The 22,867-nt window shown below is 35.1% G+C and overlaps 1 protein-coding gene across 1 annotated transcript in view; it reads right to left on the reverse strand.

Annotated features, from left to right (window-relative positions):
- Positions 1-1,654: 1,654 nt before the first annotated feature.
- Positions 1,655-22,867, reverse strand: part of LOC149773045 (allograft inflammatory factor 1-like) — a 25,825-nt gene continuing 4,612 nt past the window's right edge. Inside the window, exons 2-6 of the mRNA XM_089946918.1 lie at positions 17,433-17,494; positions 14,405-14,471; positions 10,830-10,871; positions 8,578-8,737; positions 1,655-4,266 (exon numbers count right to left, since the gene is read on the reverse strand). Coding sequence (XP_089803044.1) covers positions 4,182-4,266; positions 8,578-8,737; positions 10,830-10,871; positions 14,405-14,471; positions 17,433-17,494 — 416 coding nt within the window. The 3' untranslated portion in view covers positions 1,655-4,181. The remainder of the gene's footprint in view (positions 4,267-8,577; positions 8,738-10,829; positions 10,872-14,404; positions 14,472-17,432; positions 17,495-22,867) is intronic.

The raw sequence follows: 22,867 nt of genomic DNA on the forward strand, positions 1-22,867 counted from the left end.
AACAAAGACTTTAGCAACTATATATATGCAGTTTGACGACAGGTAAATTAAATGCGCCACACAATCTGTCATTGAATAGAAGAAGATGGGAAGTGGGGACTTCCAAGAATGGTACAGTTACAACACTCCCCATACAAATAAAGCCTGATAACATTTAAATGTGCGAAACTATTAATTGCTTTGCAGAGTAGGACCGTTAAATAAAATGGAATGTATATGTCTCCTACATGATCTTTGAAATAGTCATAGCAGTAAAAATGGAATAAAAAAGATATATATAAAACACGCACAAACTAGATTTTGCCATTAGGTTTGTTACTGAACATATTCTGAGTAACTAACCATAATTGTCATCAAGAGTGATTGATTAAAACTATTCATACACCATACCCTTGATGTAAACAAAGTGCTGATCATAGTTTCCATTTAAAAGGCACAGGATCCACACAAGATAAATTTCATTCAGTACGCATGTGTAGCCCTGCATTCAACATTTACTGAGAACACATGACACATTTCATCCAAAACGCATGTGTTGCACATGTGGTTTTACTGTTTTGTAAATCAACATGTGAAAGATGTTACCATGGCATTTCTAAGTGCATATTTCCTTGTTTTTCGGTGATGTTTTTGTAGTATATCAAACAGAGTTTAAGGAAATGCACGACAAGTGATTAGAGTATTTAACCGCCCACAATACGCAAACAAATCACAACAGAGTAGACCCAGCTCTACCGTCGCATATGTGTTTGCTAGTCCATTGTTATACAACCAATATGCAGTGTTTGAAGTATGATGGAAACGTTTCATCAATGAAGATAAAGAAGAGAATATTTAGCTTTCATGAAGTGTCCATTTCATTAAATTAGAATGAAATTATAATCTTACGACTTTCTTTAAAACACGTTAAACAGTTTCTACACGAGGTCAGAAATTTTTATATTTACTTATTCTGAATGTCATGTTGACCTTATGTTGCCAATTTTGCATTAAAATGTGAATTTTAAATCAACAACTAATTTGGTCAAGAATTTAAATTTCTTTGAAGAATAAAATACTGTAAATCATTTACAGCAAAGCTTTTCAGTGCCAAGAATCCGTCTAAGAAAAAGGCAATGTACGCTTAAATTTCACCGATTTATAAAGTTAAACGTACACCGTTATCCACTGTGTCCTTATAGCGTTTGTATTTAAAGGGAAAGAAATTATTTTCTGCAGTTTGGAGCAGAGCCGCAGACACGGTAGGACAGCTATGTAGCTAGAAAAAATTCCGGGAGGCCCATAATGGTCAGGGGGAACACCGCCGTCACAATCGGTATTTCGTAAGGGACAACTGGAGAATTTTTCCTAGTGCCCACAAATCCTGTCCGCGGCCCTGGTTTAAAGTTCGTGTATTGTTGTTGCTTCTTTAGTCCCTCTGGTACTTTCCCGTTCCACGTCTTATTTTGAATAAGTACTTCATAGGTGCATAGGGTTCCTGTGACCCAATGCTAACAAACATAGTTCTCTTTCCGTCCACAATAACAGGATTACAATTTTGATTGAACAGATGGACAGTGAGACATGTACCACACAATGGTCTGGTCATTTCATTGACTGCTATTACAGATAGAAGGAATTTGACGAAATATTTTTGAATTAAACAACATAAATGTACCTCTTTATCAAAATTTATTCAAATATGGTTTCGGCAATCCTTCGAGCCAAATTTATTTTGTAAGCGTAAATACTATCATTCAACATTACATATAAATATATACCTAGGCAGGAGTGTCTCAATCAGCAAGTGAAACTGTCTATATTTACAAGAAACATGGCATTATCTCACACTATCCTATTTCTTCACTTCATCTCACAAGCCACTAAGATCGCATTTCACAATTTTCGGAAAACATTGTTCTCTGGTTACATGGAAAACTCCAAATTCCTCACAGCGTATACTTGTTCAAAATATAGCACTTTGGTAACGATATTTTATCCCTATGTCACCTAAGCTGAAATTCATCGTTTCTGTTGGTTAATAGACAAAAGACTTGATTGTTTCCTACAAGTATTCCTTACAGATGCATTGAAAGGTCTCAACAAAAAAAATGGCAAAGGAACCGGACTCAGTGTTACTGCTCAGACTCGTTACAGTGAGACGTCCGTGGTGTTACATTATACCAACTCATAGGTGTTATGTATATCTATATTGTGTGCTTATATTTTGTCCATGATTGGTGATTGTACTTAATTTGTAAATATAATGTTTGAATGGCTAATTTTTGTCCTCGATTGTATGTTATTAATATACTGTTTACATAGATTTTCAGTTTAGAAGATTATTGGTACAGACTTGTTTACAGTTGGACTGGAAACTTTCCATGGCAATAACTCACATCTAGGACTAGTGAAAAAGTGTATAGATATGGTCTTTATAAGTCAATAATTCATTTCTGTTTTATGTCAGTCTGTAGGAACCATTTTTGACCAAAATCAACAGTTGTGTTCAGATAGAGCTATAGAGGAATTATTTATTTAAATAATTTATTGAAATTAATAAATGCTCATTGACTTTAGATCAACACATTCTTTTATAATTATTGTGAACTCTTTCAAAGGTAATCTGGATTGCATCTTTGTGGTACATCAGGTCACTCAAGACTATAGCAATTCATTCGGAATATTCTATTCTTATGATATGATATTGCGATTATTTGGGATTTAACTCGCAATACTGCAAGTGTCTCTTGACTTTTCACTTTGTATGGTAATAAAATGATTGTTGATTTTGATTTTCCCTAAGTTTTAGGATGTTCTTTGCAACGTGGTAGAAAAAGATATAATATATTACTAACAAATACATGCACGGGACAAATTTATATGCATTACAAAACAATACCAGCATAGAGCAAGTTTGTGAACATACCTGGAAAGGGTATCCGTGCAAGGTACTTAGGACACCTATTTGGAAAGGATACATGCACATGACTAGTATAGACACATACTACCAAAGAATATCTGCACATGGCATGTATACAGACATAACGAAAAAAGATACCTGCACAGAACACGTATGGACACATATTTGAAAAGAACAATTGCACAGCAAATAGAGGCGCATATCTGAAAAGGGTACCTTCAGAGGGCAAATATAGATACATATTGAAAACGGATACCTGCACAGGGCAAGTATAGACACTTGTTACAACAGGATATCTACACAGGGCAGTACAGACATACATTACAAAATCATACCAGGAAAGGGAAAGTATAGACACGTATAAAAAAGGTACCTGCACAGGGCAAGTAGAGACACATATTTGGAAATGATACCTGCACAGGACAATTTTAGGCACATGTTGAAAAAGGATACCTGCATAGGGCATGTATAGCCACTTATCTGGAAAGGATACCCGCACATGACAAGCATAGACATATATTACAAAAGGATACTAAAATAGGGTAATCATAGACACATATTTGGAAAGTTTAAAATAAATTTCACCTTTTTGTGTACTATAATATTACTATTTATGTCCCTAATTAAATTTGGCCGTGATACATTCTGGAAAACATGACGACCAGATAGATAGATGGAGGGATGGATTGGATGGATATATATATATATATATATATATATATATATATATATATATATCCTCCATTTTCCAAATCTTAAATTCAATTTTCTTATGTTTCAGTTATAAGACTTAAAATGTTTAATATGAAGTTGTCAAAACCATATTTATAATCAAATTAATAATATTTAAAAAGAAATGTGTACTCCATATGTTTTCCATGTGTTGCTTAAAATGTTTTTATTGCACAAGTGTTCATCACGAACGTTTTCTTGACATGCCATAGAAGTTGGTTCTGAATTATTGTACATGAGGATATACACACATAGTCTATCCTTTAAGTTGACTAAATTTAACTTTCTTTTCCTCAAGTGTGCAACTGGACAGGTTTAAGTTTAGCAAAAATATATGAGCTTGTTCTCCTTCCAAATACAGTATTATTCATATAGTTAAAGCTAGCAGGTGCACGCAGCCATTCAAAGTCATGTAGACATACTTATATATATATATATAAAAAAACTAAGTAATATTGCAAAATGACTGTCTAGTATGTGTTAAAAAATATAAAATTCTTGGATTAATGAAAATGGTATATGATCTCGAATGTCTTTCACTTGATCTTTATGGCAAATTGGAAATGTCTTGCTTGGGAGGCTTTCCCTTTGGACGTTCTTGTGGCTTGGCTTTTTCCTCGAAAATCAGAATGCTGTAAAACAAAGTATTAGAGATAATGCAAGCGTGCATATGAATGTATGTATGCATATAGTATAATGGCACATCATCACAGTTCTGGCTTTAGAGTGTCAAGCAAAGGCTTAGTGGCATAAATGGTAAAGGTCAGAACCTTGCAGGAATACCCAAAGGGAGACAAATCTTGCTACCAAACATGGAAATCTGCACCAAAAGCTTGATTTGGATTATACGGCCCACACACACACAAAACAAATTGTTCAATAAATGATTTGTGTTTGAAAAGTGGTTCATGATCGACAATAGATAAAAAGACAAAAACAAAATAATGACATAGCGATGATAATAAATGAAGGCTCCAGATAACTGGGCAATATAAAAATGTACAATGTATAAAGCGTAGTTAGATAATAAAAGATAGATAGGGTGATTGGCAGTACACATGTTGGTTGAAGAATGTATATTTTTAGGTTATGTGTTATCTTCCTTCAATAAATTTAATATACACATCACTTCTAATGTATCAAAAGCCTTTTTCTTGTGCTAAACATTGTTGAAACGATCGCGTATATGTTGGAGATAGAAATATCTATTAGAAAGTAAAGTGTAAACGTTTTATTACAAGAAACGCACTGAAATGGATTTTCACCCTTTAATATGTAAGAATGGGTTATATAAGTATGACCAATCCTAATTCACCCTTTAATATGTAAGAATGGGTTATATAAGTATGACCAATCCTAATTCACCATTTAATATGTAAGAATGGGTTATATAAGTATGACCAATCCTAATTCACCCTTTAATATGTAAGAATGGGTTATATAAGTATGACCGATCCTAATTCACCATTTAATATGTAAGAATGGGTTATATAAGTATGACCAATCCTAATTCACCCTTTAATATGTAAGAATGTGTTATATAAGTATGACCAATCCTAATTCACCCTTTAATATGTAAGAATGTGTTATATAAGTATGACCAATCCTAATTCATCCTTTAATATGTAAGAATGGGTTATATAAGTATGACCAATCCTAATTCACCCTTTAATATGTAAGAATGGGTTATATAAGTATGACCGATCCTAATTCACCATTTAATATGTAAGAATGGGTTATATAAGTATGACCGATCCTAATTCACCCTTTAATATGTAAGAATGGGTTATATAAGTATGACCGATCCTAATTCACCCTTTAATATGTAAGAATGGGTTATATAAGTATGACCGATCCTAATTCACCCTTTAATATGTAAGAATGGGTTATATAAGTATGACCGATCCTAATTCACCCTTTAATATGTAAGAATGGGTTATATAAGTATGACCGATCCTAATTCACCATTTAATATGTAAGAATGGGTTATATAAGTATGACCAATCCTAATTCACCCTTTAATATGTAAGAATGGGTTATATAAGTATGACCAATCCTAATTCACCCTTTAATATGTAAGAATGTGTTATATAAGTATGACCAATCCTAATTCACCCTTTAATATGTAAGAATGGGTTATATAAGTATGACCGATCCTAATTCACCATTTAATATGTAAGAATGGGTTATATAAGTATGACCAATCCTAATTCACCCTTTAATATGTAAGAATGGGTTATATAAGTATGACCAATCCTAATTCACCCTTTAATATGTAAGAATGTGTTATATAAGTATGACCAATCCTAATTCATCCTTTAATATGTAAGAATGGGTTATATAAGTATGACCAATCCTAATTCACCCTTTAATATGTAAGAATGGGTTATATAAGTATGACCAATCCTAATTCGTGCAATGATTACCTCGTTCTTACAGATGGTTCTATAGGAGGGAGGCAATTCGCCTAAGAGGTGTTTGACTACAAAGAGCTTGTTATTGGCTTCTTCATTTCATGATGCCTGCCACTTAACTAGATAAGAATTTGTTGAAGCCAGGTTTAAAATTAGTGTATAACATTTTAAAATTAGATGGTTGCAGAGATATGGATATTTGGTGAGCGCCGTCTGCTCTTTTTTTTTACCTTTATTACATATATGATTGGGTAACCATCCATACACTGTATCATGAGAGCAACACAGCTTGGTATGGTTAATAAGAATGTTTAGCAGTCATGGTTTTTCTAACTTCCTATTGTGGAGTGACTTTAGTACCGATAGTGAATCAGACAAGATAATCGTTTTTCTTTTCTGTTTTTTTTTTTTTTTTTTGTGGGGAGGGGGTGATATCTTTCACAGCAAGATCTACTGCCTTAGTTTCTGCAGAAAATATCGATGCGCCATCTGGCAAGTGAAGTTTTCTAGTGTCATTTCCACTAATAAATGCCTGCAGTACGATCAGTATAAATTCTTGTGTAGTTCTTAAATTTGGATGCAAGTTCCATACAAGAGGTATGAATATGAACGGATTTGTCTCCCTTTTTCCCTTCAAGCAGTGTAAACAGTACTTTGGGTTATTTTAAAAGCCGTGTGGATGTTACTGCGCCGTGTGGATGTTACTGCGCAAACCACTTTTTGATTTTTGAAGGGTTACATTTTTGAATGTCGAGGCAGGAAGATATTCTAATGCCAAAAGTAGGACTGATACTTGGTTTATTATCGTATCACGTTGTATCACTGGGTTGTAAAACAGACAAGAAAGATGAGTTTAGTGTTGGATCTCATTTTTATGGCATATTGTAACTGTATTTTTTCTTGCGACCTGATGGGGTGGTTCATGCGCTTAGGATAAAAAAAGGTTTCAACTGGGGATGTCCAAAACACTCCGAAAGTGAGTATCATTGCCTGATGGTGAATTGGGTCAAGCATCTTTAAATATGGCTTTCTAGCTGAACCACATACCAAGGCAGAAAATATAAAAGTTAAGGATTTATTTAAAAACTACGAAAATGGTACAATTCTCAAAACACAAGGCCAAATATATTCAACATAAACCACAATCTTTTAAAAACATTAAGCCCAAAGTATAAGCATCAATACGGGATGCATTCTATAGTGAACAAACTGCCTCCATTGGTCGCTTTTAACCACGTGCCGAAGGGAGCATCTATAATATTATACATGCATGAGCCTGCTCTGCAGGGGAACTACATATGTTAATGTTTCTTGTTAAAAAGGATTGATAGAATGTAGGTCGTTCTATACATTGCGTTGAAGCATATACCTGCGTTCTAAAATGAGGTTACAGATTGCAGACCAAAACTAATCGGAAGGGGTGGGGGTAGGGTTGTTATGAACCAGTATAAATACCAAGAAGGTTGCATCTGCATAGCCCTAACATTTCATTCCGAAATGCATGTGTAATGTTATTGTTGTAGATATGATGTACTGAAGGATATACAACCTTTGCATTGGATATGTTGTACTCTTAAAATAGTAGTAGAAACTGCCATATGTTTAAATGACATAATTGGGGTAGGAATATAGGATGCGAATGGCAGTTTGCAAAATAATGAGTTATTCCATTTAAAAACGTGTTCACTTTGCACAGTTGACTGCAACGATCTCTCTGTCTGTCTCTGTCTCTGTCTCTCTCTCATTTTAATTTTATATCTAAATCAACTACAATTTATCTATTTTAATACTTTATAACACCTAATTTATCAGTGATGGAATTTACTGTAAATCATATGCATTTTATTGGGTATAACTGTTCCTGATTTTCGTTATTGCTAAAGGTCCACTAGAAAAAAAGGACTCCTTCTCCAGTCCACAAATTTAAGCACCGATAAAGTATAATTTCTAGTACAACTATCAAGACAAATTTATTCGCAGTATTTCTATTATAGTAAACATTGTCGGGTGTATATGTGTAGGGTGTATATGTGTAGGGTGTATATGTGTAGGGTGTATATATGTAGGGTGTATATGTGTAGGGTGTATATATGTAGGGTGTATATGTGTAGGGTGTAAGGGCACATCAGCACAGTCTTGGCTCTATAATGCCTAGTAAGTTTTACTTTCCCCAAAAGGCAAACACAAAAAAGGAAAAGCAGGAAGCATACAAATTACAAAATCAACAATAAAACACAACAAAACAAAGACATATTTTTCACAATCCGTTTTCTTAAAAAGGTCAAGACAATTTCAGCTGAAACATCATCCCAAGAACGCACCAAAGTGCAAGAATAATTTCGGCACCGCAAGCCTCTTACAATAGGCCAATTATATATCCCCAATCCCATGAGAGTGAGATTGGGGTTGGATAGCGAATAACATTTTACAAATGAGACAATTGAAATTTTAACTGAATTTAGAGCGTTCTAATAAATCATAAGTATGTAAGATGACAAGCATTTGCCAGAACAAATAGATTGAACTTACAGCTTTAATACGGATTTTCCTCCTAGCATCATCCGAATGAAATCTCTATAGGAAATCGTCCCTGTGTTCGTCGTGTCCACTTCTGCTATCATTTTCTTAATTTCTAAATGTGTTTTTGCCTGCCCCAATTTCTCCAACATCCGCTTCAAGCCCATAAGATCTGTAATGGAGAAGACTATATCAATAGTTTTGTTTCGTAAAGATTAATCCAATAAAACGACAAAACAATTCAGTCATTTAATATTGTGCATTACTTTAAGTGAGAAACAATTTAAAGTTATAAAGTGTGCAATACAGGGTTTGCTTTAACATTGGCACTATATTCCTTCTTTGACGAAATATAATTAAAATTGGATCCAAATCGGCGTAAAATAAAATATTCTTCTTTGAATTCACCAGTGATGCCTATCCCCTTTTTACAATGATTTTGGAGCCATCAAACAGATCCAATGTCATTTTTGGATACTAACGATGCGGTCTGGAAGTGGAACTTAGAAACTGACCTGTACTGCAAACCAGCCACAACCCATTGCTACTCGTCAGTACCTGTCCCTGAGCAGCTGCCACCTCATGCACGTAAAACAAATCATCGTTACCGCCTATGCGTTTGAACCAAAATAGGAGTACTAGGGGCATTCGAGCAGATACGTTTGGTTCAAACGCATTTGCTCGAATGCCCCAAGTACTCCTATTACCTGAAATTGGAATCAGACCTAAAAGGGTGCCTTAGAAGGAGAGGATGGATGCCACGAACAGTTGATAGAAATGTACACTTGAAATATGTATAACCAAGAAAGTTCACCAAACGCATCAACTTCTTTGTTTCTTATTACCACTATGCCCTAGACGTACAACTGGTTGCTAAGAAACATTGGCACCAGAAAAATCTTCGGAATGTCGTAGGTCGTAGTTCAAGGTCTTCCTAAAAATCTAAATGAGACGTAGGCACATACAATAGCAAAGACATACGCTGCCTAATATGCAAGTAAGGATATGCCCGAGACCAGATCGACTAAGGGAGTTAGCAAAGCATATGACATCCAATATGCTGGTTAAACCACTGATTTCAGAAAATGAATTACTAAGCGTCACATTTACAACAAGTCAATACGAAGCTCCCCAATCATTGCAACTCAGTTTGGACATTCTGTAAAGTCGAAAGGCATCCGGCCGAGTCTAAATCAGCTTTGGATCGATATAGAATGCACACGTATGGCAAGATACTGGATTCTACAACTTGGAACTCATGAAGAATATGATCTAAATAAAGAAAACAAACGATCTTACCAATGCAGTCTTGTCAATATTTTAGTCAGGCATCGATCGGTTCATGACCTGTACCGACATCTTTGACACAATTTGTACACATATCAGTAGTAGTAGTAGTAGTAGTAGTAGTAGTAGTAGTACTAGTAGTATTATTATTATTATTATCGTCACTTTCTTTTAAGCACATCGCTACAACATTCTCTAAGATGTTTTTTACTGCTTTTTCCACGCATAACTGTTCAGGAATATATTTGCATACATGTTGTAGTGTCTTAATTTATGTATAAACAGATGCCATTATATTTGCTAATCCGACATCGTGCTAGTTACCCAGTCTCAGAATTCAATATCTACTTTCAGGATACAGAGAAGAACAATGACACGAACTTATCAATTTATCGAAATATCTTACGAAAATTGAACATTCATTTATCATCAAACTTTGTCAGTAGCCATAGCTGCTTACTGACGAAGAACAACAATTACACAAACATATTGTTTAAAAATTCAACGATTTGTTTTTGGGCGGAAACGAATTACTTTGTTTTAGAACCTAAACATTGTTTTGTCGCCTGCATAATTATACAGTTGCTACAGCTACAATGTCAGTCACTTAGATCGGTAATAGCCAAGTACGTAATTTTATAATTCATACAACTATGGTGGGTGTTTTGGATTTTTAACGTAGCTTTAACAACTTTTAAGTCATATCGCCACAATGTCTGCAAAGTGGCAGTTTATAGTGACGTCTAGTTCTGGGGCATCATGAAACAGACATGTAACATCGTGTCACACCCAGTCACATTATTCTGACACCAGGCTGACTGGGCCTAATACTAACCTCTTAATAATGAGTGCCAAGCGAGGCAGCTGCAAGTACCATTTTTGTAAGTCACAGGAGCGGTCACTTAAATTGGTAATATTCAAATACAAAACGCAACTTTAAAAGTGGTACCAACGTATACTACGATAAAAGCACTTACCGATATTTCCGTTCTGGTCATGCTCGAATTCCAGAAATTTGGCTGAAAATTTAAGAAACTTCGTCATGCGATTGTGAAGGAAAAAATATTATATAATATGAATAACTTTTTCCGTGTAATTTAAATTTACTCGTAAACAAGATAACTGGACCTTTTGGTGAACATTTCACGTACCATTGGTTCTGGTATATTACTCCTTTTATTTCCTGTAATAACTTGTATTTGCTAAATATGACTTCTGATTTGTTCCACACTACCTCTCACTCTGGACTTTTTCCACACTTACTTTCTCGACTAAGATCATTAAATCTTTTACAACCTTGCGAAGAATGACCAATAACATATATCAGCATATTCAATGTTGAGCTCAAATAATTGAAATGTCACAAAGCTACTGAAGTTACCTTACTTGCCAACCATCAATAAGATCAATCTTGGTTGGGTTTTTTGCTTGGTTTGGTTTCTTCCTGTTCAAATGTACATCGTAACCTTTCTCAGGCCCGTATAGTCATAACAGTCCCACAGGTACATATTAAAGTCACTATCTTTAAAGGCATTATATGTTGAACAGATCAATCATAATTTTGATTGCTGCATTATCAATTTATTTATACTCATTTACTTAACGTGGCACCAGCGTCAGTCTGATCAAAATCAGGTCTCCACGGTCCGACGTGAAAATCTGCCGGAGATCGCTTAGGGGTCGTGTTCCGGTGACCTTTGTATTAACCAATGAAGATACAGCTTTTAGAAATTAAAAAGTTAATAAAATCGTTCAGCACACATTGATCCTTTTCCTCTACATTTATACTGCTTAGTCTCCCCAACGCGAAGATATAATACTGCATCTGATTGGCTGATAAGACTAGCGATTATGGCAATAACATAGGTCACCAGAACATGACCCCTAAGTGGTCGTTGTCAGGTCTTCACACATGACAATGTAGATTTGATTTTAATCAGACTGCACCAGCGTTAAATTCGAATGCATTTTATTTTGTGCATGTCATACGCTTATATTATGAATTTCATTACAATTACTTTGCAGTACGAGGAACAAAACCAAACATTATTCAAGCCTTAAAGATGAAAAGCGTTGCATTTTTGTATTGACGCAAATGGTATTTGGTATGTACTCGTTTATAAGTCGAATCCAAATGCAAACTGCTCAGATCCAGATCTGCGGTCCCATAAAGCGCCGACACATCAAGATCTTTGCAGTTTGAGAGGAGTTAGCAGATGAACAAAAAACATAGACCCTGCCGGCACATTATGCTACGGCAGATCAGGATCTTTGTTGTTTGCAGTATGACTCGATTTGTAAGCAAATATAGACGGTATGTATATTCATATGTACCGCTGTGTCTAATGGTGGAGTATAAAAAAGACTTCGTATATTGTCATGAAAGATTTGTCTTCTGGGTTATCTTTGTCTAAATATATCCATGCATGATCAGAAGTCTGCATAGGTGTTGTATCACGGTCAAAGACATCCCGTCATACACTTGACCTTTGATCGTGTTTGGCATGAGTACGTTTGAATCCTAGGTGTCCCGCAGTAAAAGTGTACTAACATGTACAATATATTTGTACAAAGAGGAACTATAAGTGTACTAAAATGTGTGATGACAATATATTTGTACAAAGAGGAACTATAAGTGTACTAAAATGTGTGATGACAATATATTTGTACAAAGAGGAAATATAAGTGTACTAAAATGTGTGATGACAATATATTTGTACAAAGAGGAACTATAAGTGTACTAAAATGTGTGATGACAATATATTTGTACAAAGAGGAACCATAAGTGTACTAGAATGTGTGATGACAATATATTTGTACAAAGAGGAACTATAAGTGTACTAGAATGTGTGATGACAATATATTTGTACAAAGAGGAACTATAAGTGTACTAAAATGTGTGATGACAATATATTTGTACAAAGAGGAACTATAAGTGTACTAGAATGTGTGATGACAATATATTTGTACAAAGAGGAACTATAAGTGTACTAAAAAGTGTGATGACAGTATATTTGTACAAAGAAGAACTATAAGTGTACTAGAATGTGTGATGACAATATATTTGTACAAAGAGGAACTATAAGTGTACTAGAATGTGTGATGACAATATATTTGTACAAAGAGGAACTATAAGTGTACTAAAATGTGTGATGACAATATATTTGTACAAAGAGGAACTATAAGTGGACTAGAATGCGTGATGACAATATATTTGTACAAAGAGGAACTATAAGTGTACTAGAATGTGTGATGACAATATATTTGTATAAAGAAAACTATAAGTGTACTAAAATGTGTGATGACAATATATTTATACAAAGAGGAACTATAAGTGTACTAAAATGTGTGATGACAATATATTTGTACAAAGAGGAACTATAAGTGTACTAGAATGTGTGATGACAATATATTTGTATAAAGAAAACTATAAGTGTACTAAAATGTGTGATGGCAATATATTTGTACAAAGAGGAACTATAAGTGTACTAGAATGTGTGATGACAATATATTTGTACAAAGAGGAACTATAAGTGTACTAGAATGCGTGATGACAATATATTTGTACAAAGAGGAACTATAAGTGTACTAGAATGCGTGATGACAATATATTTGTACAAAGAAGAACTATAAGTGTACTAGAATGTGTGATGACAATATATTTGTACAAAGAGGAACTATAAGTGTACTAAAATGTGTGATGACAATATATTTGTACAAAGAAGAACTATAAGTGTACTAGAATGTATGTAGTAAGTAATACAATATAAGATGTCTACCATGATATTTATGTTGTTTAGGTCGACGTTATACTTCCAGAATAACGGCGTTTTGTAGCGTGTTCCACCGTCAACTATGAAGGGAACTGAGACCAAATTTTCAGGAATATCTCACACAACTGGCAGCCCATACATATTAACATGTTTCGACAAAATTAAAGTATAATTCCTTTAGTCGGACTATATTTACTCCGGTGTCTTTTTCCTGAATGAATCATTCTAACGCAAGTAAATGGACGTGTTATTAAGTTCCGTTGACATAAATTTCCGTGTGCTGAATGGGACGGTAATCGTGGAATGCCAAAATCAGTTAAAGTAGCGTTCAGTTTCTTTAACGAAACGAAGCTATTCAATCGCGTTCGGCAACACGGATATTTTTATTCATTTCGTTAAAAAAAAATATCTTATCTTCAAATGAAAGCCGAACATCATCCACAACGTCGTTTATTTTGGAAGTAAGACGTCGACCGAAACATCAGATATCAAAGTATACGTCTGACATTGTAGGACAAGAATGTGTCATGGCAATCTGCTTGTACAAAGAGGAACCATATAGTGTACTGGAATGTGTGATGATAATTTACTTTTACAATGAAAACTTTAAAGCAAGGAGTAAAATATGTTCTCTGTTCTTTATCCAAGACTGATTACGAATGGGTGTTCTCGTGAATGCCTTTCCCCGCATCTGGAACATTGATATTAATTCAGACAAAGAGAGTCCCATGCTTATGCAAAATATCATTAAAATTTCTAAGAGAATAAAATTATCTTACCTTTGAAGGCAGTCAGCTTTTCAGGCAGCTCTTCCACTTCGCTGTAGTCGGGGTTTTCTATAACTTCCTAAAAAACACACATACAAATAAAATGAAATGACAATTAGTTGTCATCTTTGTGCAAATCGTCTCAGTTAGCATCTCTGATCAGCAAACGTTTCTTCTTTAGAACCAATTAGACACAATAACTGGTCTTCTTGTGAAAGAGCAGTGTTGATATGACTTTCAGTTTAGGAGGAGAAGCAATGACAGTTTCCAGGATGGCTTTCATGACGGCAACATTTGATGTCTGCTCAGCACCATTTTCATTTTGAGCCGGATATACATTTTTAGTCTTTTGGTGAAAACACTTTTTACATATGTCCGTCCATCTAGGAGTAATGGTGTTAACAAAAGTATCGAGATCGGAAGGTACCATTTTCATTAAGAACAACAAGATATTATTAAAGGCCCTATGGCGAAAATCGCAAGTCGAAATGGATTCCTTTCAGAAGAAGTAGCTATATAAAATGTTTAATGATAGTAACCATGGCGACCATGTTGAAAGGGCACTGGTTTCATTTTCCATTAACTAGACATCATAAGAAATCTTTGAGTGCAAACTTCAAGCTGGTATTACTATTTGTTCATGGGGAGGAGCGATAGTAAGATTTTCAGGCGGCTGGCAAATATGATGTCCGAAGGGCACCATTTTCATTTAGAAACAAGTGGATCTTGGGATGAATCTTTAGAGCTCCAAAAGGTGTTCGTTCAATACAGCAATCTACATTATATGTAGTATACATCGAACGTGACACGAGTGTAAACGGTATGCACTAACTGGATCCAAGATTAAAAGCGTTTCAGGCTGAATAAGTGCATTACTTTGTTGTCATTATTTGGACTAGGTGTAGTCATTTGCAAACTGAAGGTACAAATATATGAAGAATGCGTGCGAATTTATGTTTTATAGTTTACATTCCTAACGTATGTCTGAAATCACACGATCGGTGACATAATCAAAATAGGTGAAAGGAATAAACGTGCGCGCTAGTACGGCCGCAATTGCGAATTATATATTCTAGCCGTTCGCATTACTCTCCTACGATCTACTTGTCGAGAATGCTTCTGTCGAACATTTGAGAATACTTAATTGTTCTTATCGAATGCGCACCAAAAATGCATCAGAATGGAAGAAGAGGAGAGTGGTCATGCAAAGCATCAATTCCCGGTAACACAGTTTGGCATTGAGTCTAGTCTAATTCAGTTTTGACATAGATATCCTGTCTAATCTGATTCAACACTGAGTTGTATTGTCTCATCTGATTGAACATGTACGCATATCATACACACACAAAAAAAACCAGGTTGACGTTTGGAAAGCACGTTAAAGGAGATGTGTAAACCAGATATTGCTTTATTTTTGAGCAGATTACAACCGACTTTGGCTGATTTAACGCCCAAACATTGTGTAGTTGTTTTTGCAATGCTAATAAAATTAGAGAGGAGACATCAGACGAGGGACTCGCAACCGGTGACTCTTTGTTAAAAGTCTACGACACATTTCTGGTATATATAATATTCTATTTGTTGTAATAGAAATAATAAATATGTAGTTTTAGGTATAGTAAATAACAAAGTAGAAAACCAACGCAAAATACATAATAAAGCAAGGCCGCATAAGCACATAATTATTTAAATAATGCTAAGTACTTATGTACCATAATCATATATACCTTTTAAACAAGAGTCCTAATCAAGTACACATTTTAAACAATGTCACAGAAACCCATAATTATCTGAATAATGCAAATTACAAATGTATCATAAGCATGTATACATTTTACATACGAATGCAGCGAAGGGAATGGTGCTATACTAACTATAACAAATTCCGAGAGTTCAAGCAAATACCATTTCTTCCTTTTTACATGCCGATTGTCAAAATCATCGTTGGCATTCTTCAGCGATAACCCGATTTTCAAATTATCTGCTGTGGTGGACATATTGGATGTCAACTTGGCGAAATTCTCAATCAGGACCAACAAGGCATCATAAGAAGTCGTCTGGTGGAAACCCCATGTTGATATTACTTTCTGTTTTCCATGAGTAAAGATAACAAGATTTTCAATATATATACCATGAGGGCCATAATCGATATAGATTCGCACCATTTCTTTCTTAGCACCAATTTATAAATCATAAGAAGTCTTGTGGTGAAAGCACAATGTCGATATGACCAGCCGTCTAGTGCTAACACTATTTCAAGATGGCCGCAATGGAAGTTAGATTAGACGTCGGATCGGCATCATTTCTATGCATGACTCCCAGGCAAAATAATTAGTCTTGCAGTGAAATCCCAAGCTGATATCAGCATTCATCCAGGAGAAACAATGATAACCAGATTTCAAAATGGCCACTGTGGCTGACATATTGAACGTCTGAATGGCATCATTAGGACCAACCAGGCATCAAACAAAGTTGTTTAATAAAAAATCCCATGCTGATACAATCCATTGGGAGGCGAGATGAAACGATATTTTCAAGATGGTCGCTCTTGTGGCCAAATTGGACATCAGAATGTGGGTGTAAAATCTCCTGGAAATTCTTCAATTAGTTTATGAGAACTAGCAAAAACAATCTTTTGCTAACAGACGGACAGACTGCGGAAGATCTGCAACAATACATCCAATAAGCTCTTCTGGGCCCCGATTGGCGAAGTGGTCTAAGGCGATCGCTTTTACAGATCACTGATATTTCACTTCTGTCCGCGTGGGTCGAGTCTCGGATCGGCCGACGTGGATATATGAGAAATCTTGTCAGTAGCTTCGTGTGGGTAAGTGAGGTCTTGCTGAATTCTTCTTTCACCAAGATAATTGCCTCCATTTTTCATGTGCTGAAAAATGGAGTTAAACCTACTCAACCACAAATACACAAGCTGTTCTGACCTATGATCAGTCGAGATAAAACAAAAACTTATCAAATAGATGCCGTGCCCATCTGCCCTCCCCCTCCCCCCCCCCAATAGCAAATTTACTGTAAGGATCACCTTATTTATCTCATCTAGAGCAGCCTCCCTCTTGGATACCAGTTGACCATACGCCTTGCCACCTGAAGAAAGAACCATCGAAAATAAACCAAACATGTAGTCATGACAGGCACATGTAAAATGATGTTGCAAAATCATTAATTGAATTGTAATTTAGAAAATGTTGAAGTCTATTTCAGTTAGTTCTTGTAAAGTTATAATCTACCAGTAAAGCAGAAAGTCGGAATAACAACGCCTTCTTAAGTAGGACAGAAATTAATCACAAAATGTGTTGGGATGGGCGGGGGATAGGAGAGATGAGAGGTTAAAACAGTTTTGATAAAGACATAATCGTGAAAAATAGACTGTCGATAATGACCAAGAAAACAGAACGATGCGTTTTATATTGTTTACTGAATAAATATTTTCATGTTGAGAACAGATGGACAGAAAAAACACAGGTGATGCAATGCGTGTTTTATGCTTAGTATTTATACCTGAAAGGTGACAAACAGCATGCGGATAGCCTTGAAGAAATATGCCTAGTCAGCACAAAACATTTGTACTGTAATATTTTCTTGTGGAATAAAATGTAAGAGTAAAATGTAAGGTAAAAAATTAAACAATATCTTTTCTTTAAAAAATATCTCTTTCAAAGAAAAAATATTTGAAACTGTTACTTTGACTCTTGATTTCCTGCTTAGATTTTTTAAATTTCTTTCGACGCCCTGTCGTTTTAAATCCTATACTGACGCTTAAGCATCGCAGTTCAAAAAACGAAGGATAGCTATCTCTTTTGATTCGATTAATTGATTTGATCAAATATTGATCTCCTTCTTTGAAATTACCAATTTGTCGATTAAGATTTATGTGACCCATTTTAGTCCAATTTACACATAATTTTGTTCCCTTCCTGTCATTTCGGACTTTTCGACTTTGGGAAAATATTATTTAACATAGTAATCAAATTTAATCGATTGTCAATCGGTAAGTAGAAACTAATGAGGGGTTGTATCAGATTCAAACACTAATATATATATATAGACATATATATATATATATATATATATATATATATATATATATATATATATATATATATATATATATATATATATATACATATACATATATACATACATATATACATATATATACATGCATATATACATATATACATATATATACATATATATATATACATATATATAGATACATATATATATACATATACATACATATATATATAGATATATATATACATATATATATATATATATATATATATATATATATATATATATATATATATATATATATAATGTGTGTGTGTGTTGATCAAGGCAGCTAAACACTGGACTATTGCGCTGATAGATTTGGCGAAGCTCTTAGTGAGGACCGATAAAATCGATATGGATTACTGGTCCCTTTCATCAGACTAGTTATGTATTGATCGAAAAATTGAAAAATTCGTACACTCTTAAACTACATTTCTTGCTTTTGAAAGGGTTGTATATTTAACGCGTGATTCGACAAACTGTAATCACTGTTGTGAAGAAGGAAGTAAATATCGAACAATATTAAATAACCAGTGAGTTGAAATAATATATAACACATCGGCAAGATTATTTTTCAGTTTCGTTCTTGACACATGTGGTTTGGAATTTTTGCTTAATGAGAACAAGGAAATACACGATGTGAAAAAAAATGTCTATATATATATATGGGGTTGCTTTTCAAATTGAAATATTTTCCGGACACCGATAATCCGGATTATTCACTTGTACTGACTACTATCATGTACCTGAAATGAAACTAATTTGTAGATCACAGCTACAATAGAAGAGAGTAACATAAATCAGAGACAGACAAAATAGAATATAATCTCATCTAGTTAGAATAAAGATCAGCGTGACTTATATCAGAAACATACAAGTGGAATATTATCTCATTTAGTTATAACAGAAAACAGAGTGGCATAAATCAGAAACATACAAATGGACTATTATTTCATCTAGTTATGAAACAATGGTATCATGAATAACTAAAATATGATTTTAAAATATAAATGCAACGACAATTTGGGAAAAGGGGCGGAGAGAGGGGGATAAAATACAAAGAGAGACATTTTATTATTACACCCGATTGTCGCTAAGTAAAGTACTGCTATACAAACTATGTAATCTGTCATATAAAAATGCCAAGCTCTGATCAAAGCAGATCAGTATTAGTCATAGTAGTTGTCCGACAGATTTAAAATCGGTGGCCTAAGTGATCAGAGCGGCCGACTCGGATTTGGGAGGTTGCCGGTTCGAACCACGGCCGATTCATATCAAAGACTTATAAAAATGGTACTATCAGTTACCTCGATTGGCGCTCAGCATTAAGAGGTTAGTGCTATGGCTGGTCGGTCTGGTGTCAGGATAATGTGACTAGATGGGACATGATGCCCCAGTGCTATACATCACTATAAACTTTCACATCGAAGCAATACTATTCAGTTTGTTAAAGCTACGTTACAAATATAAATCACACACACACACACACACACACACACACACTTGTATTCTCTATGAAATATTAATATTTACTTCGTTACTCAGAGTCAAACATACGATTGCTGGACCCATTTAATCCAGACAGTGCTCAATTCGATCATCCTTATATGGTCCCTCAATGGGTCCAGATAATTTACATGTGTGTGTGTGTGTGTGTGTGTGTGTGTGTGGTTTCGTTTCATTTTCAGTTTTAAATCTTGTATGTCCTTCCTAATGTCATTAAATTATCTTTTTGAAAAGCGTTAGTTATTTCATAACTAAATTCCTTTATAACAATAAGCTTGAGCGCTCTGTATTACCCCACAATAGGCTTAGAGATGTTGAATACTGCTGACGATGTAAGCTGTTTGTTGTGTAGAGCTTACCGCTATTGAGTTTTCAGCCAATCTTGTTAGCTGTTTACTTACACAATATGCCCCGTCTTGGAAATTTTGTTTTTTATAATTATTTTTGCTCTTTTCTTTTACGTTAGACCTTACATTATATTTGTCAGTTTTACTGCTCTGTGCCAAACTGTAAATATTTATTGCTTTAGACGTGTTACTTTGTTCGTGTTTGTCTCTCTGTAAATAATAAAGCATACCTATATTTATACGAGTGCCTTCAATTCTCTTCACACGTATAAATCATCAAAATAGTTTAACCTTCGTTCATCTTCATTTCATCAAGTAGGTCACGATGCATAAATAGTTCATATGCACGTTATACAAATACTAGTAGGTCACGAACCCAAAATAGTTCCATATGCACGTTTTACAAATACTACACAGGTGCTATTTTTCAAAACTGACCTAAAATACTAGAAGCGTTACAATTCTCGCAATCTCAGAACAGCTATCTAGTTTAACCCAAACATATGGCCACACCTGCACCTTATCTGCTATTAAATCTCTTCGCTCTCACTGGTACAAAAATGCATGGTAAAAAACCTGGGCCGGGGTTGTGAGCTGGGCACTTGGACCGCGTTTACAGACTGTACAAATGGATTGATTGACAACCAGAAGAGACTAAAGATGTTTGCGACAAGATTTGTGCATGGATTAAGAGTAACACTTATCATAGCTCGATTTTGTTGCGTAATAAATTGGTCACTATAAAGTAAATGCAATGCATCAAACACGAGTATCATCTGAACGTATCCCGGCATGCAAAGAAGATCACCATATTCGCATTACATTCTTTATACGCTTACAAGTCGAGTCAAACTGCAAACAATATCGACCTTGATCTCACGTCACATGATGCACCTGCAGATTAGGGTATGTTCTACTGATTATTCCTAACAAACTGAACAGAGCCAGATCTATCGACTCGTTATGCAGTGGAATTATTAGCTGTAATGCAACGATGCTCCAGTTTAAACTTGCTTAACTTTAGTGATCCTAGGTATAAATCATTACAATTGTGAAAACAACAACAACAAAGCACTTATTCTGATTTTTTTTATCATAGTAGGGCAATTGTGCACGTTGACCAGTGTCACTCGCTGTTAGGGCGGGAGTGATGTTGTTGTTGTTGTTGTGGGTTTAACGCCATTTTTCAGCACACGATAGGCTATACATGGCGGCCAATATTAATGGTGGAGGAAGAACCCGGGAAAACCCCCGAAAGAACCACCGACCCACGAGAAGCTACTGGCAAGCTTTCTCACATACCCACATTGGCTGAATCCGAGACTCGAACCCACGCAGACAGAGGTGAGATGGCAGTGATCCGTAACGAAGATCGCTTTAGACCACTCGGCCACTCGGGGCCCCGGGCGGGGGTGATACAATATGAGTATGCTTCCCCACCTGTTATGGTGCTCTGGTTATCGTTATGTAGGAGATGAACGACCACAGTGTTTTTGCCCTGATTAATAACACAAAATGTGAAATTGATGGATAGAACAAAAGAGATCTGAATAAATATATAGAATAAAACAACACGGCCCCCGTATATAAAAGATAACAAGTTAATGAATTATATAAACAAAATGAAAATCTCTATAGGACGTAAGATATTAATGGGTCGTAAAATTTTGAATACTGCAAGGCTTAGATTGTGTAGAGGTAATCGAAAATGATGACGTGTTTGTTTATAATTGCTATCTTCATTACATATCAAACTGGATGAACGTATTCTCCCTCATATCATATTTAGCATTCAAGCATCATGGACTTATGTGAGTGTATGTCGCAAAACGTTTGTAGATGTTTTGTAGCGCCACATTTTGTCTTAGTAAGCGGTACATCGGTAGCTTGTGATGGTTAACCTATCTTGCTTGGAGGCATGATTGGATTTTTATTCGGAAACGCTAGGATAACGGTCCGGTAGATATGTTAACTTAGGGTCAAGTGGAGGAAATAACAAAGTAGAGACAAACCAGAGACAAATTTGGGAAAAGCTTGGGCCCTTTGAAATAGTGTCATAAATGATATTTTCCAGAAGAGTTATTAATAAAGGAGGACTAGAGAGAATTATTCCAACTTCGATGGGAGTGTTAAAATTTTGGCGGTTAGAGAGAGTTATTCCTGGTTGGCTAAGCTAAACAAGAAGGTGTATTTCACAGCCGAAGTTCAGTGTTTTAAGGTTTTAATTAATTGTCCTTGCCAAATTTAGCAGTCCAAGATTTTTTGCCGGAAGGGGAATCTGAGAGACTCTGAAGGAATTAACATGTAATTTTTCTCCTTAAATAAGTCGCCCAAGAGGAGAGTGTTTGGCATGTTGTGGGCACGGGAAAGAGCGCTTCATAGAAAATGGAAGGAGTCTTGGAAAATCACAAGGGGAAATATAGCTCCATATTTTATTGTTTGCTCAATCTGGGCAATAACATTGTGGTCGACCACCTCCTAGATAACGATAACCAAAACACCATAACAGATGGGGATCATAATACCACCAGAACACTGACATATA

This window comes from Sinohyriopsis cumingii, unplaced genomic scaffold (assembly GCF_028554795.1).
Source record: "Sinohyriopsis cumingii isolate HCF-2022 unplaced genomic scaffold, ASM2855479v2 utg000913l, whole genome shotgun sequence".
In the NCBI taxonomy this organism is placed as follows: domain Eukaryota; kingdom Metazoa; phylum Mollusca; class Bivalvia; order Unionida; family Unionidae; genus Sinohyriopsis; species Sinohyriopsis cumingii.